We start from the raw sequence: 13,523 nt of genomic DNA, 5'->3' as shown, positions 1-13,523 counted from the left end.
AAGAACCCATCTTGACAAATTTCAAAATGAGGTTGCTGGACTTGCAGTAGGAAAAACATCTTTTAATTGTAAACTTGCACACACTTGTTATCGAAATCATTAAGAGACAAAATCCTGAATTCTTTCAATGCCTTTCTTACAATCACTTTTCAAAGTAAAACTATACTTTATACCTATATTCAAGCCACTTATACACTCCTGCATTTAATGTACCTAAAATAAATTATAATGAGACTAAAATAGTTGACCATTTTAATAAGACTTCTGTAGAGCAGTGGTGGCACCTTCATCAGCATGGCTTACAAAAATCACTTGCTTGTGGTGTGTAGGAAGCTTTTCTAGATGAATGCCATCAACTTCTGCAGAATCTAAGATTTTATTGCTATGTGTGATTTGTTTTCTTTGAAATATTCTAGTCTCAGTAGTTGTAAAGAAAGCCTTCCAGATATGAACCAGGTATAACTGATGTGTTGCTGTCTGAAGACTGTTAGCTTCAGTGCCTCTGCAGCTGCTCATATCTTATTCGCAAAGCAAAGTGAAAATTGATCAGGCTTGTTAGTTTTCACTGTTCCTGTTGAGGACCTTTGAGACAGCACTGACCCAACATGGACAAGTTTCAGATGACATTTACTCTGCTGCAGCTTGGGAAAGCTCTGAGCAAAGGCAGAAGATGGATTCAAAAACAGAGCCTGGTACAGGGGTTCTTAGATTTTAAAGTGATGAGACCATATATAGGTACATAGATAGGATAAGTGCAACAGCACCACCCTTGCAACAGCCAGTAAGCTCTGAGGCTGAAGTGGGGGAACAGAGCTATTTTTTTCTTCCAACAGCCAGTGGGGAATGGAAACTTCATACTTACCAAGCATACATTAAATGGAGCCCTCGAGCAGATCTAGGGACAACATTGTAGTAGAAATCCCAAATCTCCTTTTGCAACAGCTGCAGGCAGGGAGAGGAAGGCTGTGGGAGGAGCTTAGATTCTCACATGGACATTGCTACTAGCCAATAGGGCCCTTCATTTTAGTTGAGACCTCAGGCTATTAGATGTTTAGAAAATCCCTATAAATGAGAGTGCCTGTGTGGAATGAGGGCAGTATGAGGAGAACAATGAGATAAGAAAATATTCCGTGGGGAAGATGAATAGAAGTAACAAAAGAGGAAGTTTGAAACAACTTTTTTTTTTTTTTTTTTTAAATCCACTTGGCTATTTTGTTACACGAACAATCAAAAAATATCTTTACCAAAATGAGTTCTGCCCATGTTAGGTAAACAATTTCTAAAGTTCAGAACAGCAGCAGCAATTTAACCACAGTATTGACCAGGTCCTGATCAAATTTTATTTCAAAAACTAAATATTTTGCTTTGAGAAAATACTGTTCTCCAATAATTACTTTGTCTGTGTTACAGAAATATAATTCCAAAATAGCCAAGTGGATTTTTTTAAATTGTTTAAAAAAATTTTTTTTTTTTTTTCAAACTGAAGATGTGTTCCATGTTTCATGAAAGTTGTATTAGAATTGCTATCAACCCTTGAAAATGTGTTTTTTACAGTGGAAAAAACTGACACCTTGAAGTTCTAGTACTTTTACAGTTTTGAGAATTTTTCTGTTATCACTTAGCCTGCAAACTCTGTTGACAGAGCCTTGGCTATCCTGCCTCCCTGGAATAAAAAGCACCTCTGTAACTTTCTTGTTTACTCTGTGGATCTGTATTTCTTAATCTTCAAGCTGTGTCCCCCAGAAAGAGGGCCACCTATCTTGGGTTGGAAAGAGGCTTGGCTACCCCAGCGTGGAGGTCAGCAGAGAGAAGCAATTAATCTCCTCCACTGACCCTGATGTCAAGAGGTCAAAACATGGCTGGGTCTCTTGAAGAAAAGAGAGAGAGAATGGCAGCCCTAAGAAATGGAAATCATCAGTAACTAAATGGCCCTACGTAAGGATGTTGCGAGGTCAAGGAGCCTAGCCTTGATGTGTTGGTGGAGAGAGCAGTTGTACCTTGCTCTCTTAGGCCTTGTCTAGACTTGGATGTAAGATGTGATGTTAATTAACACGTTTTAAAAGTCTTGTGTGGACAAGGGACGCTGCCGTTAGCATGTGCTAAACTGTTCAAGTTAAAGCTTAGGCTTTTGTTTGATCAGCTTTACATATGTTTAAAGCAGTCAGTCTTGCCCACGCTAGACTTTTAAAGTGTTAGCTAACGTGTGCTAACATCACACTTGAAGTCCGAGTTTAGAGAGGGCTTTATTGTTGCAGAAGGGGAAGCCTAGAGTTTTTCAGTTAACTAGTGGGAGGCATCCCAGATCAGTGTATAAGACCCTTTTGCCTTCACGCAAAAGGACACTGCAGGAAAGGGAACATTATCACATGTGTATTTGTATGGGCAGTTTTTATTTTTTTAGCTATGACTGACTAGAGAAAACGAGAGAGAAACCATTTTATTCTGCCTCATTTAGAGCCCATTCCTAAATGTTTTACTTCCCCAGCACAACTGAAAAACAAACATCATGTCTGAGTGGAAAATTTTCTCCTCTTCATATTTACAACCCCCTGACTGACAACTCCAACCTGTGGTAATGAGTATATTGGAAATGCAGATAGATGTGTAATCACTAAACTGTACAGCATTTGTTTTGCACCTCTAAGGTATGCTGAGCTTGAGTTATTTTCCTGACCCCTGAATATTCTGTTCATAGTCAATGTTTTTTAAACCTCAGTTACAAAATTAAAAGACAGTTAGATGAAAACTACTAATGGAGAGAGCACCTGATGCAACTGTATTGGGAAAGCTGAGGAAACATGTTGAAAGCACCCCATACATGGTATAAATGTTGCTAGTTACACACACCAACAGAGCACTTCAGGCTTTCAAAAAAGAGTTGGCAATCTGCTCCTGTGCACTTTGCTCCCATTTTCTTTATGAATGAAAGATAAGACTTCTAATGGGCATTGGAACTCTGCATGTTTTAGAACACATGTGCACACTAACCATTGCTTTCCGAACAAAGCCTGTGCTGTTTTCAAACATTTGTCTTGAAGTAATACTGGTATATAATAAATTGTCTTTGTTTGCGCAAAGCTTTGCCGCAGGAAATCTGCAGAGAATTGTCCAAAGGTAAAATCCTGTGTTGATGTGATTAATATAGAAATTGTTCCTACTGTGCTTTTTCTAGTCCATTCATTTGTGATAGTTGTTTACCTTGTTACCTAACTGGAAAAAACCTGTAATCCTTTCTCCATATAGGACGGGTGGTATAGAGTATTTGTGTGTTTGATTTAATTGAAATGTATGACAGATAACCTAGAAAAGAAATCAACATCAGATAAGTGTGTGTTGAATGGACTAATGGAAAATTAAATGGCAATAAGGCCAACTACACCTCTGAATAAAAATAGATACTCTAATTTCCGAATGCTGTTAAAGGTCAACTTCTTAAAAGTATTGAGTTTTTGAGCGTATGTAATTAAACCATTTATTGTTTAAAAAAACTCATTGGCCTATTGCAAAAGTATACAGCAAACCCTAAAAATAGATAGGGAAGAAAGTGAATGCCTAATATTTTTGTTTGTTTTTTAAAATCATGTTTTGTACCTGACGTACTGAAGTTGTAGTTCAAGAAAAGTTGATCTACATAAAAATGTGATCGCCATAATTTTGCCATGGGCACAGGCCTGTAGTGGTTTGCTGTGTAAGTGCTGGTTGTGTTTTAAGCTGGTCTAACTCAAGCAACTAGGCCTAGATCAACCAAGAGGACTTAGCCCTGCTGCCTAAACTAGCCAGTAGGAATTGGAGGAAAGGGGTGGGTCTTAGGCAGCTCTCTCATTTTGACATTCTTGGCCATGAACCTCATAGATTCCAAGGTCAGAAAAGACTGTTGTGATCATCTAGTCTGACCACCTGTATAACACACGCCATAGAACTTCCCCAAAATCATTCATTTTGAACTAGAAATCATTCCTTTAAACCTCCCAGGTGAATGCCCTGACCCCTGGCCTACTGGGGGGAGCCACAGGCATTAGCAAGTCCTCCTCCTCTGTTTTGTGCAGGGCCCAATCCAGTAAGTGTGCTCTTAGGTGACCTTTGAGAAAACCCAGGATGTGGGTGCTGTAGGCAACCTAGGAGTTGGAATGCCCAGTTTGAAGATCCCGCTGGGTCTTAGGCATTGAGCAACTCAGGACTTGCACAACTTTGCACATGCCCACTGGCAGAAATGTAGACACCTAGGAAATTTAAGCACTTTCATGGTTAAGCGGCAGCTGAGCAAAGGGTTTGAGGATCTAAACTTTGGACTTAGGTACCTAAATCCCTTTGTGGATTTAGCCCCTAATGTTTCCAACATTTAAAAATATTTTAGACAAGACATTGTGTAACTAGTCCAGTTCCTCTCTGCTTTCGCTGCCAGTTTGGGGGCATGTTAACAGGGACACTGTCAACTTAAAATCAAGTCAGTTTTTAAATTAAAAGTAGTTTAAGCACCTTCCCTGAGTCCATCTGTTGATTCTTGTGGTTTCACAGTCCAAATTTTCCTGTTTCTAAAAACAATTTTCTCTCCCCTGTTGCTGTATGGAAGACCCACCCTAACATGAAAGAGATTATACCAAAAGTGCTGTCAAATGTACATAGAAAATACTGCTCGCTTCCAGTTATGTTGGTGTTTACAAGGAATAGTAGGTAAAATTCAGACAGAATGGGGTTACCATCAGGCTAATCACTGTGATCCACTGCTCTGAACCGCTTCAGATAATATGGAATATTAGTGATGCAGCATATTATGCAAAGTGAAGGGAAAAAAGCTTCAGAGGGGAATAAGTGTAGAGTGGGACGTTTACTGAGGATGCTAGATTATTTGCTAAAAAGGGTTAATATTAATCTTCATTTTTTTTCTCCCCAGAATGATCTGCCAGACTCACATGCAAAATTCCATGTACTTTTCCTTTTCTTTGTGGCTGCCATGTTCTTCATCAGCATACTGTCACTTTTCAGCTACCACTGCTGGCTAGTCAGCAAAAACAGATCAACAATAGGTCAGTTAATTGGAATATGTAGTTGCCTTTTGGCCAGAAAACTGATACTGATGTGAGCTTGAGTTCTGCAGGAAGTGGCATAATGTTTAAGGGAAATTCTAAAATCCTGCGGAGAGTGGAACATTTTCAGTGGAAGTAATTTAATTGAAAGGTTCTGTTGTGAGATAATTGAGTGTAAAGAGTTATCTGTCTGGAACCAAAGGTGTGGGTGCACGATGGATTTTAGTTATTTGTTTTATCTTTTTGTTGTATTTTTGTATGATGCCTAGCATAATAGGTCCCTAATCCCTGGTTGGAACACATAGGCATTACCACAGTACAAATCATTTGTATTACAGTAGCACCCCACCGCTCCAACCAAGATCATGGCACCATTGTGCTGGGTGCTGTACGTAGATGTAGAAAGACACAATCCATGCCCCAGAAATGTTATGAGGTATAGAGGGAATAAAAGAGGGGACCTTGCTACTAGAAAACTTTTTATAAAACACTCAAAGTAATACAGAAAAATGGAAATACTGACAAATATTTCCTGACTAACATAAGAACGGCTGTACCAGGTCAGACCAAAGGTCCATCTAGCCCAGTATACTGTCTACCGACAGTGGCCAATGCCAGGTGCCCCAGAGGGAGTGGACCAACAGGCAATGATCAAGTGATCTCTCTCCTGCCATCCATCTCCATCCTCTGACAAACAGAGGCTCGGGACACCATTCCTTACCCATCCTGGCTAATAGCCATTAATGGACTTAACCACCATGAATTTATCCAGTTCTCTTTTAAATGCTGTTATAGTCCTAGCCTTCACAACCTCCTCAGGTAAGGAGTTCCACAAGTTGACTGTGCGCTGCGTGAAGAAGAACTTCCTTTTATTTGTTTTAAACCTGCTGCCTATTAATTTCATTTGGTGACCCCTAGTTCTTGTATTATGGGAATAAGTAAATAACTTTTCCTTATCCACTTTCTCCACATCACTCATGATTTTATATACCTCTATCATATCCCCCCTTAGTCTCCTCTTTTCCAAGCTGAAGAGTCCTAGCCTCTTTAATCTCTCCTCATATGGGACCCGTTCCAAACCCCTAATCATTTTAGTTGCCCTTTTCTGAACCTTTTCTAGTGCCAGTATATCTTTTTTTAGATGAAGACCACATCTGTACGCAGTATTCAAGATGTGGGCGTACCATCGATTTATATAAGGGCAATACTATATTCTCAGTCTTATTCTCTATCCCCTTTTTAATGATCCCTAACATCCTGTTTGCTTTTTTGACCGCCTCTGCACACTGCGCGGACATCTTCAGAGAACTATCCACGATGACTCCAAGATCTTTTTCCTGACTTGTTGTAGATAAATTAGCCCCCATCATATTGTATGTATAGTTGGGGTTATTTTTTCCAATGTGCATTACTTTACATTTATCCACATTAAATTTCATTTGCCATTTTGTTGCCCAATCACTTAGTTTTGTGAGATCTTTTTGAAGTTCATCACAGTCTGCTTTGGTCTTAACTATCTTGAGCAGTTTAGTATCATCTGCAAACTTTGCCACCTCACTGTTTACCCCTTTCTCCAGATCATTTATAAATAAGTTGAATAGGATTGGTCCATAATGATGCTTCCCTTGCCTGCTGTAAACTGAGTCTTGCTGGTCAGTACAATGGGTATTTTTTCCTACCGTGTGTTCAAGTTAAAGCACTTGGATAACATTTTTAAAAGTGCCTACGTGACTTTGTAGCCCAAGTCCTATTGATTTTTTTCTGATTTTTTTTTTTCCCCCTCCTCAGATTTTTCATCAATCAGATCATTCACTCAGCTCTAGTTGCAGCCTTTCCTTCTGATTGTGGTCTTTGCTTCTGTTAGACAGGCCTTCTCAGATCAAGATTAGACTATTGCAGTGCGCTGTACATGAGGCTATACTTTAAAACTATTTGAAGATTGAAGCTGGTACAGAATGCAGCAACTCCCTTATCAAACAGTATCTCACTGGGAGTATGCAACACTGGTGCTCCAAGATCGGCACTGACTGCCTAGTGGTTAATTTATTTGTAGATTTGTATTAATGCGGCAGGGTAGTTGTTATAAGCCTAATTATAGTCGGGGTTTCAGGTTTTGTATTAGTATTCTTTCGACTGTCAAATGTAAATAAAATAAAATAGACATGTTATAAAAGCACGTCCCATATCAAATTTAAAGTTTTACCGTTCATTGCTGTTATGTCACTTACCTTGTTAGATCTTTGCCATATTTTTAATGGCTAAAACTTGACATCAGTGTTTTTACTGTAATGCATATTAAGGCATTGTTGATATTAGTTTCACTAAACTCACTGTCTGAATGCCATGTATCTTTCCATTGCCTACAGTAAACATAGTAATGAAGAGAAATTGTTTGTTCATTTCCATGCTGTCTAAGTATGTTGCTTAGTTTAAAATTGTTAATTTCCTTTTTTAAACAGAAGCATTCCGGGCACCCACATTTCGAAATGGCCCTGACAAAAATGGCTTCTCTCTCGGATGCAGCAAAAATCTGAAAGAGGTTTTTGGAGATGAAAAGAAGTATTGGTTGCTGCCTGTTTTTACAAGGTATTAAGTAAGACTTGATACTCCTTATGAGAACCATGGATTCCACTACTTTAAAAAACAAACTAAATATGCATAACTCCTGGAATTTAGGGGTTGGTGCGTGAAAGTGTACAGTAAACAGCTGAACAAACTTCACTGAGGACCCTAATCTGAAGAGTTAAGCCTTGATCACAAGGGAGCGTAGGGCCCTGCCAAACTGAGATGTTGAAAACACTTCTTGAACAGTGTTTAGAAAGATGCTAACAGTTTCAAATGACAGTGGTCTGGTGCCTTACATAGAGCAGGAGCCCAGCAACACAAAGGACCAGACCAGTGAACTCTCAGGCTTCACCTGTGCTACAAGAACACTGATGTAAGATGACATTTTTAGAAACAATTTTAAAAATAACTGTCTGACACAATTTTGCCTTCATTGTTGACCGCACATAATTAGATTAAAAGTGTTTCGAGAAAATATTCCGAGACTAAGCAATACAAGGCTCTGTCTGTGGTAGAGAAATTGACAAATAATTTCCCAGCAGTTTTAATACCATTTCAGATGAACCTGTGTTAGAATGGTGTTTAAAACCACGGGGATCTATAGCGTAGATGAGCCTCTGTCAGCCAGACCAGTTTTTTTTCCTATCATTTTAATTTAGACTGGCTTCAAAAGCAGGTTTATTGAAGGTGTGGTAAAAATAGGTCTGGCCACTGGAGCCTTGCCTACACTACAGCTCTTGCCAGTTTAAATGCCAGATCACCTGCATGCATTTGTACAATGGGATGTGTGAATCTCTCTCACATGCTTTCACACACAATTTTATACAAAAAAAAATCAGTTACTTTTGGGTCACATCCCAAAGAATCATCTCAGTAGTTCTTACTAAAATCTATAGTCTGGTAATGTGACTCAGTCATGACAGACAGCAATCTGTTTAGGCAGAGGAAGGGCAAAAGTTATTTCATAGGCCTGCCCGAAAGCCAGAAACTGGCCTGGCCACATAGCTAAACGGTAGAACTTTGCACTGGCATGCAGGAGATCTATGTGCAGTTCCTGTTTTCACTGGGGTTTGGAGTGCAGCATGGCACTTAAGCTAACTAGTTCTGACATGTGACATTTGATTTTCATGCCAGTACCTATTCAACTGGATTTACCTAGCTCATTTTAATACACTTCCAATATTGATTTACTTAATGTTTCCTTCATCGTGTAGCTTGGGTGATGGTTGTAATTTTCCAACTCGCCTGGTGATTATGGATCCAGAGCAACTTACTGTCTCAAGCCAAAATGAACCCCCCAAAAGGTATTTAGTTTCAGCTATTTATTTTGTATTTCTGTGCTTTTATTTATGTCTCATTTCATCTTTCATCTGGCGAATAAACTAAGTGAAAGTTTGAAAGGCCACTTTAAACTAGTTGCACCCACCAGTAGGTCCTGAATTAGTTTGTAATCCTTCATAGGTAGATGGGGTGGGTTGAGGAACAATGGTGGACAGCACAATGAATATGTCTCCTCAGTGCAAAGCAGTGATCAAAAAAGAAAGGAATAAGTTATTTACGTGACCGTATTAAGGGGATAGACACCAATACCGAAAATATAAATGGATAGATTGGTGATAGGGCCCTACCAAATTCACGATCCATTTTGGTCAATTTCACGGTCATAGGATTTTAAAAATTGTAAATTTTATGATTTCAGATATTTAAATCTGACATTTCATGCTGTAGTAATTGTAGACGTCCTGACCCAAAAGAGGGTTGTGGGGGAAAAGGGGGTTGTAAGGTTATTATAGGTGAGTCGCAGTATTGATACCCTTCTGTGCTGCTGCTGGCAGCAATGCTGCCTTCGGAGCTGGGCTGCCAGAGAGCGGCGGCAGCTGACCAGGAGCCCAGCTCTGAAGGCAGCACTGTCTCCAGCAGCAGTGCAGAAGTAAGGATGGCATGGTATGGTATTGTCACCCTTACTTCTGCACTGCTGCTGCTGACGGGGTGCTGCCTTCAGAGCTGGGCACCTGGCCAGCTGCTGCTGCTCTCCGGCCACCCAGCTCTGAAGGCAGCTCGGAAGTAAGAGTGGCAATACCACGACCCTCCTATAATAACTTTGCGACCCCACCCCCACCCCCTTTTGGGACAGGACCCACAGTTTGAGAAATACTGGTCTCCCCTGTGAAATCTGTGTAGTATAGGTTAAAAGTACACAAAAGACTAGATTTCACGGTCCATGACGTGTTTTTCACGGCCGTGAATTTGGTAGGGCCCTAATGATACATCTTCACCGTGAACACTTTCAGATTTAGTTACTTCTCAAGAAGAACATAATAGAAAAGTTCCAAAGATTAGCAAATAATATAATTTGAAGGCCTATGAGAAGGGATTTGAAAAGACTAAAATAATAATACAATTTTAGAGAAGGATTAGAAAGAGGTAGATGTGTATAAAGTAACAAATGACATTGGTGGTGTTTTTACCATTTCACATAGTCCCGTAAATGCATAAACAAGGGGACACTCAAGCCCTACCTGTTTGAGGAAATTGAACTGTTGCTGGCAACGATTTTTAGTAGTTTGCTGATATTGAAAAGTGTGCTAGTTTAGAGAGGACAAAACTGTCTTCAGTATTCTTCAGAAAGCTGGATTCAGACTTGGTGAAGATTTGTACATGTACATGGAACTAAGTCTTTCTGAAGTGCTATTATTTTCCAGCCTACACTAGCACTTAAGAGGAATCCATGGCTTAAATCATTCTGGCAACAGTTCTGTGTTCTGGTGTAGATGGGCTTTGGAGAAATTAAAAGCCAACTTTTATAAAATAAATTAAATATACTTTTTTTATGCAAGATAACTAACCTGTGGAACTTGCTTAAACTTAAACAATGGAGCAGGATTATGGCTCAAATAATGAAGTAGCCTATTGCATTAGGCGCATGCTGAATGAAGCCCCCTAACATTAACTTGTCCCATTGTTATACACTGCTTTTTCTTTTTCAGGAAGTACTGGCTACATTATTTTTGTAATTTATATGGCAATTGTGTAGGTGAAATCACAAGATGAATGCAGCATGGAGTTCTGAACAAGGCATTCCTCCGTGTTCAATTTTCCATTTTCCCCATGAGAATAGTAAATGGCCTTAACCAGTCCAGGCAGAGGCTATTTTCACGGAAGCAAGTCTATACATAAATTAGGTTTCAAACGGGCAACAATATACTTAATTTCCAGTTACATTGCCTGGACTGTTTGGTGTTTTTGTTTTACTTTTAAGTCAATTTTATTAAATTTTTCAATAACTTATGACTTGTATGCTTCTTACAAAATCTAACTTTGGACAATACTTCTGTGTACTCTGTTTTCAGTTCTGGAGCCAATCAGCCCTTTCCTGTCAGGCCACTCAGTGAGTCACAAAATCGATTGTTGGACAATGAAAGTCAGTGGGTGGAAGGTGGCTCAGAAGAAGAAAATGTTAAATCAGGTAGAATTTATAAAGTAAAGGGTCACATCTCAGCTGGTATCATACTTTATAGTTGAGCTATGTTTTCCTAATGGATTTTTAAAGTTTAGTAAATAAAATATTAATGGGTGGAAAATTTGTCAAATGGAATCAAGTCAATATTTTATTTCTAGAATGAGGCTAACTTGTGCCTCATAATCTAATCCAAAACAGATTAGTGCATTAAGGAAATCTAAGAGTTCCAACTTTCTAGTCTCCTGTTCTGGATGTTCTAGTTTGGGATGGGTTTGTGCTTTGGTTTAAAGGGAGGGGAAAATTACTTCTGTAAAATAGAGAGAGAAGGTGGGTGAGCCAATATCTTTATTGGACCAATTTCTGTTAGTGAGAAACACAAATATATGCAGCACCGTAAACTTTGTGGTTTAAAGCCAGTGTCTGTGCACTACATACTTTGTATGATGATCCTCTCACTTTTTAGGTGCAAAAAAGCATGTTATAGTTTCATTGGAAAGCTGATCTCAGTCTGTTAATGACCAATTATCTCAATGAGAAAAAGGTAAGATCAATGTAATTGATTATTTTACACAGAAACAGCAAATAAATTACTTCTGGCCATCTGAAGCCATAAAATATCCAGTCTGTGAATTCAGAGAACGTCTCGAAGCTTCTTAATAAAAAGTTCCCTCTTCAGTGCATCACAAGTGCTAAAGGTGTAGCTCTACGTAGCATTCTGTCTGCAGAGTAATATGTGGGTTGGCTAGTCTCTTCCTCTGTCTGATTAAACAGCAGAGAACCTTGCCTCTTAATAGTACCATCCTCTGATTTATTTGCTTCAGAAGTAATTAAGGTCTGATAGTAACTCAGTTCAGCCTTCCCTGAGCAAGAGTAGATTTAAGAATAGAGTCTGGTGGATAAATGAACTGGAGGCTCATTTGTAGAGCTGAGCATGAGGTTCCTGGGATAGAGCCATAACAGATGGAGGGGATGAAACTGGAGAAGTGGATAGAAGGAGCAAACCCCGTAGCAGTGGATTTGTGGGCTGAGAAGACTCAGCCTTTCCCCCCAGTTTGGTCTGCAAGCAGGCCAAAGAATTCCAGCCTTAACCCACCAGTGGAAGGAAATCGCTGCAGAGGCAACTCCAAGCTAAATGCTTTCTTGATGTTCTGGAGCAGCTAAACAATGTGTTGTTTTGTCCTGCCCTTGCTTATGTGGTCAGAAAAGCGGTGGGCGTGAGGTAAATCCTGCTTCAGTGAGCGATCTCTGTACACAGAACAAATGGCTCTGCTTAGTCACACTTCAAATTGACAGTAACATTTTTCTGTGCATGAAAGGGTTTCTGTATATACTTTTCTTATTTGATATTTGGGAAATACGAGGTGTGCTGCTGCATACATGAAAACTCTGTATTTCCTGAGTACATTTACAATGACTAATTTAGATTGTAATAGTGACTTTAAAAAAAGCTGGTGGAATTCTGTAAGGAAAATGCAACGAGAAAGTATTCGTAAGAGCAACAGATTGTATACAGACACAACTGTTATTTGTTGTTTGTTATTAGTTATGATGTACCATTTTATGTTGTTAAGGAGAATTTAGAGGGACCATCTATTGGCGTCCTGTATTGCAAGTTCCCCATTGGACTTCCCTGGTTGCCAAAGTCTGTCACCATGTGGGAGAAATAGGGAGACTGAGGTCCTTTGCAGGAAGCTGGGCAACTGCTGTAGGAAGAGAATACAACGGATTCAGGAAAGCAACACTATTTAGGACAGCGTATAAGCTTGTGCTTAAATGTTGCCCTGAATAGAGATGAGTACATGTTTAAGTACTTTTATGAATCAGGGCCTTACCAGAGGCAGAGAGCTTGAAATTATATGTTTTAAAATCTTATTTCTAGAATTAATTATAAGGTAGGTAGATATAATTCTTAAATAGAAGCTGATCTACATGTTTATTAAAGTTAATGTTACACTTCCACTAATTAACTTATTTCCTTTAATTAGGTTTCTGCGACACATTTGTGCTTGAATATTAATTTTGTTTGAAAGAAGTTGCTCAGTAAAATGGAACAGTGTGAACATGTTAAAGAAGATTTATGAGAAATTGTTTTTGTACAGTACAATGGACGCTTATAAGCACTGCTGCAGAGCAGGGAAGTAAGACAGATGCCTTAAGATTATTAATATGCATTTATGCAACATTGACTTATATACTGCTACAAAAGAGCCAAATCCTGAAGTGTCCTGCATGGGTGAGCAAGGCCCAAACAGAGCAGAAACTATGCATTGCTGCTGTGGGGGGATAGATCTGCCAAGACCCAAGCAGGCAGATCCCATATTCCTGTGCACTGCAGAAGTTACTTCCATAGCAGGTCTCCAGGGGACCAAGAAAGGGGAAAAGTGGATGTGTTGCCCACAAACACAGAGCATGGCCAATGAGTCTCCACTGTGTAGCTACATGTGGCCCAAACACCACGTAAGAGAAGAGCAGCA

General features: G+C 39.4%; 1 protein-coding gene across 3 annotated transcripts in view; it reads left to right on the top strand.

The window, feature by feature from the left end:
- Window positions 1-13,074, top strand: part of LOC113406783 (palmitoyltransferase ZDHHC20-like) — a 70,270-nt gene extending 57,196 nt beyond the window's left edge. The window contains exons 8-13 of one of the 3 annotated variants that reach the window (XM_026653487.2): window positions 4,892-5,024; window positions 7,484-7,610; window positions 8,804-8,893; window positions 10,940-10,977; window positions 11,513-11,590; window positions 13,035-13,074. In XM_026653487.2, coding sequence (XP_026509272.1) covers window positions 4,892-5,024; window positions 7,484-7,610; window positions 8,804-8,893; window positions 10,940-10,977; window positions 11,513-11,550 — 426 coding nt within the window. In that variant the 3' untranslated portion in view covers window positions 11,551-11,590; window positions 13,035-13,074. Of the gene's footprint in view, window positions 1-4,891; window positions 5,025-7,483; window positions 7,611-8,803; window positions 8,894-10,939; window positions 11,059-11,512; window positions 11,591-13,034 lie in introns of all 3 variants that reach the window. The other 2 variants (XM_026653486.2, XM_026653485.2) reach the window with 2 other exon arrangements.
- Window positions 13,075-13,523: the final 449 nt, after the last annotated feature.

The sequence above is a fragment of the Terrapene carolina genome, unplaced genomic scaffold, assembly GCF_002925995.2.
Source record: "Terrapene carolina triunguis isolate 2854851 unplaced genomic scaffold, T_m_triunguis-2.0 Scaffold139, whole genome shotgun sequence".
Classification (NCBI taxonomy): domain Eukaryota; kingdom Metazoa; phylum Chordata; order Testudines; family Emydidae; genus Terrapene; species Terrapene triunguis.
This window is presented reverse-complemented; position numbering and strand designations above follow the sequence as displayed.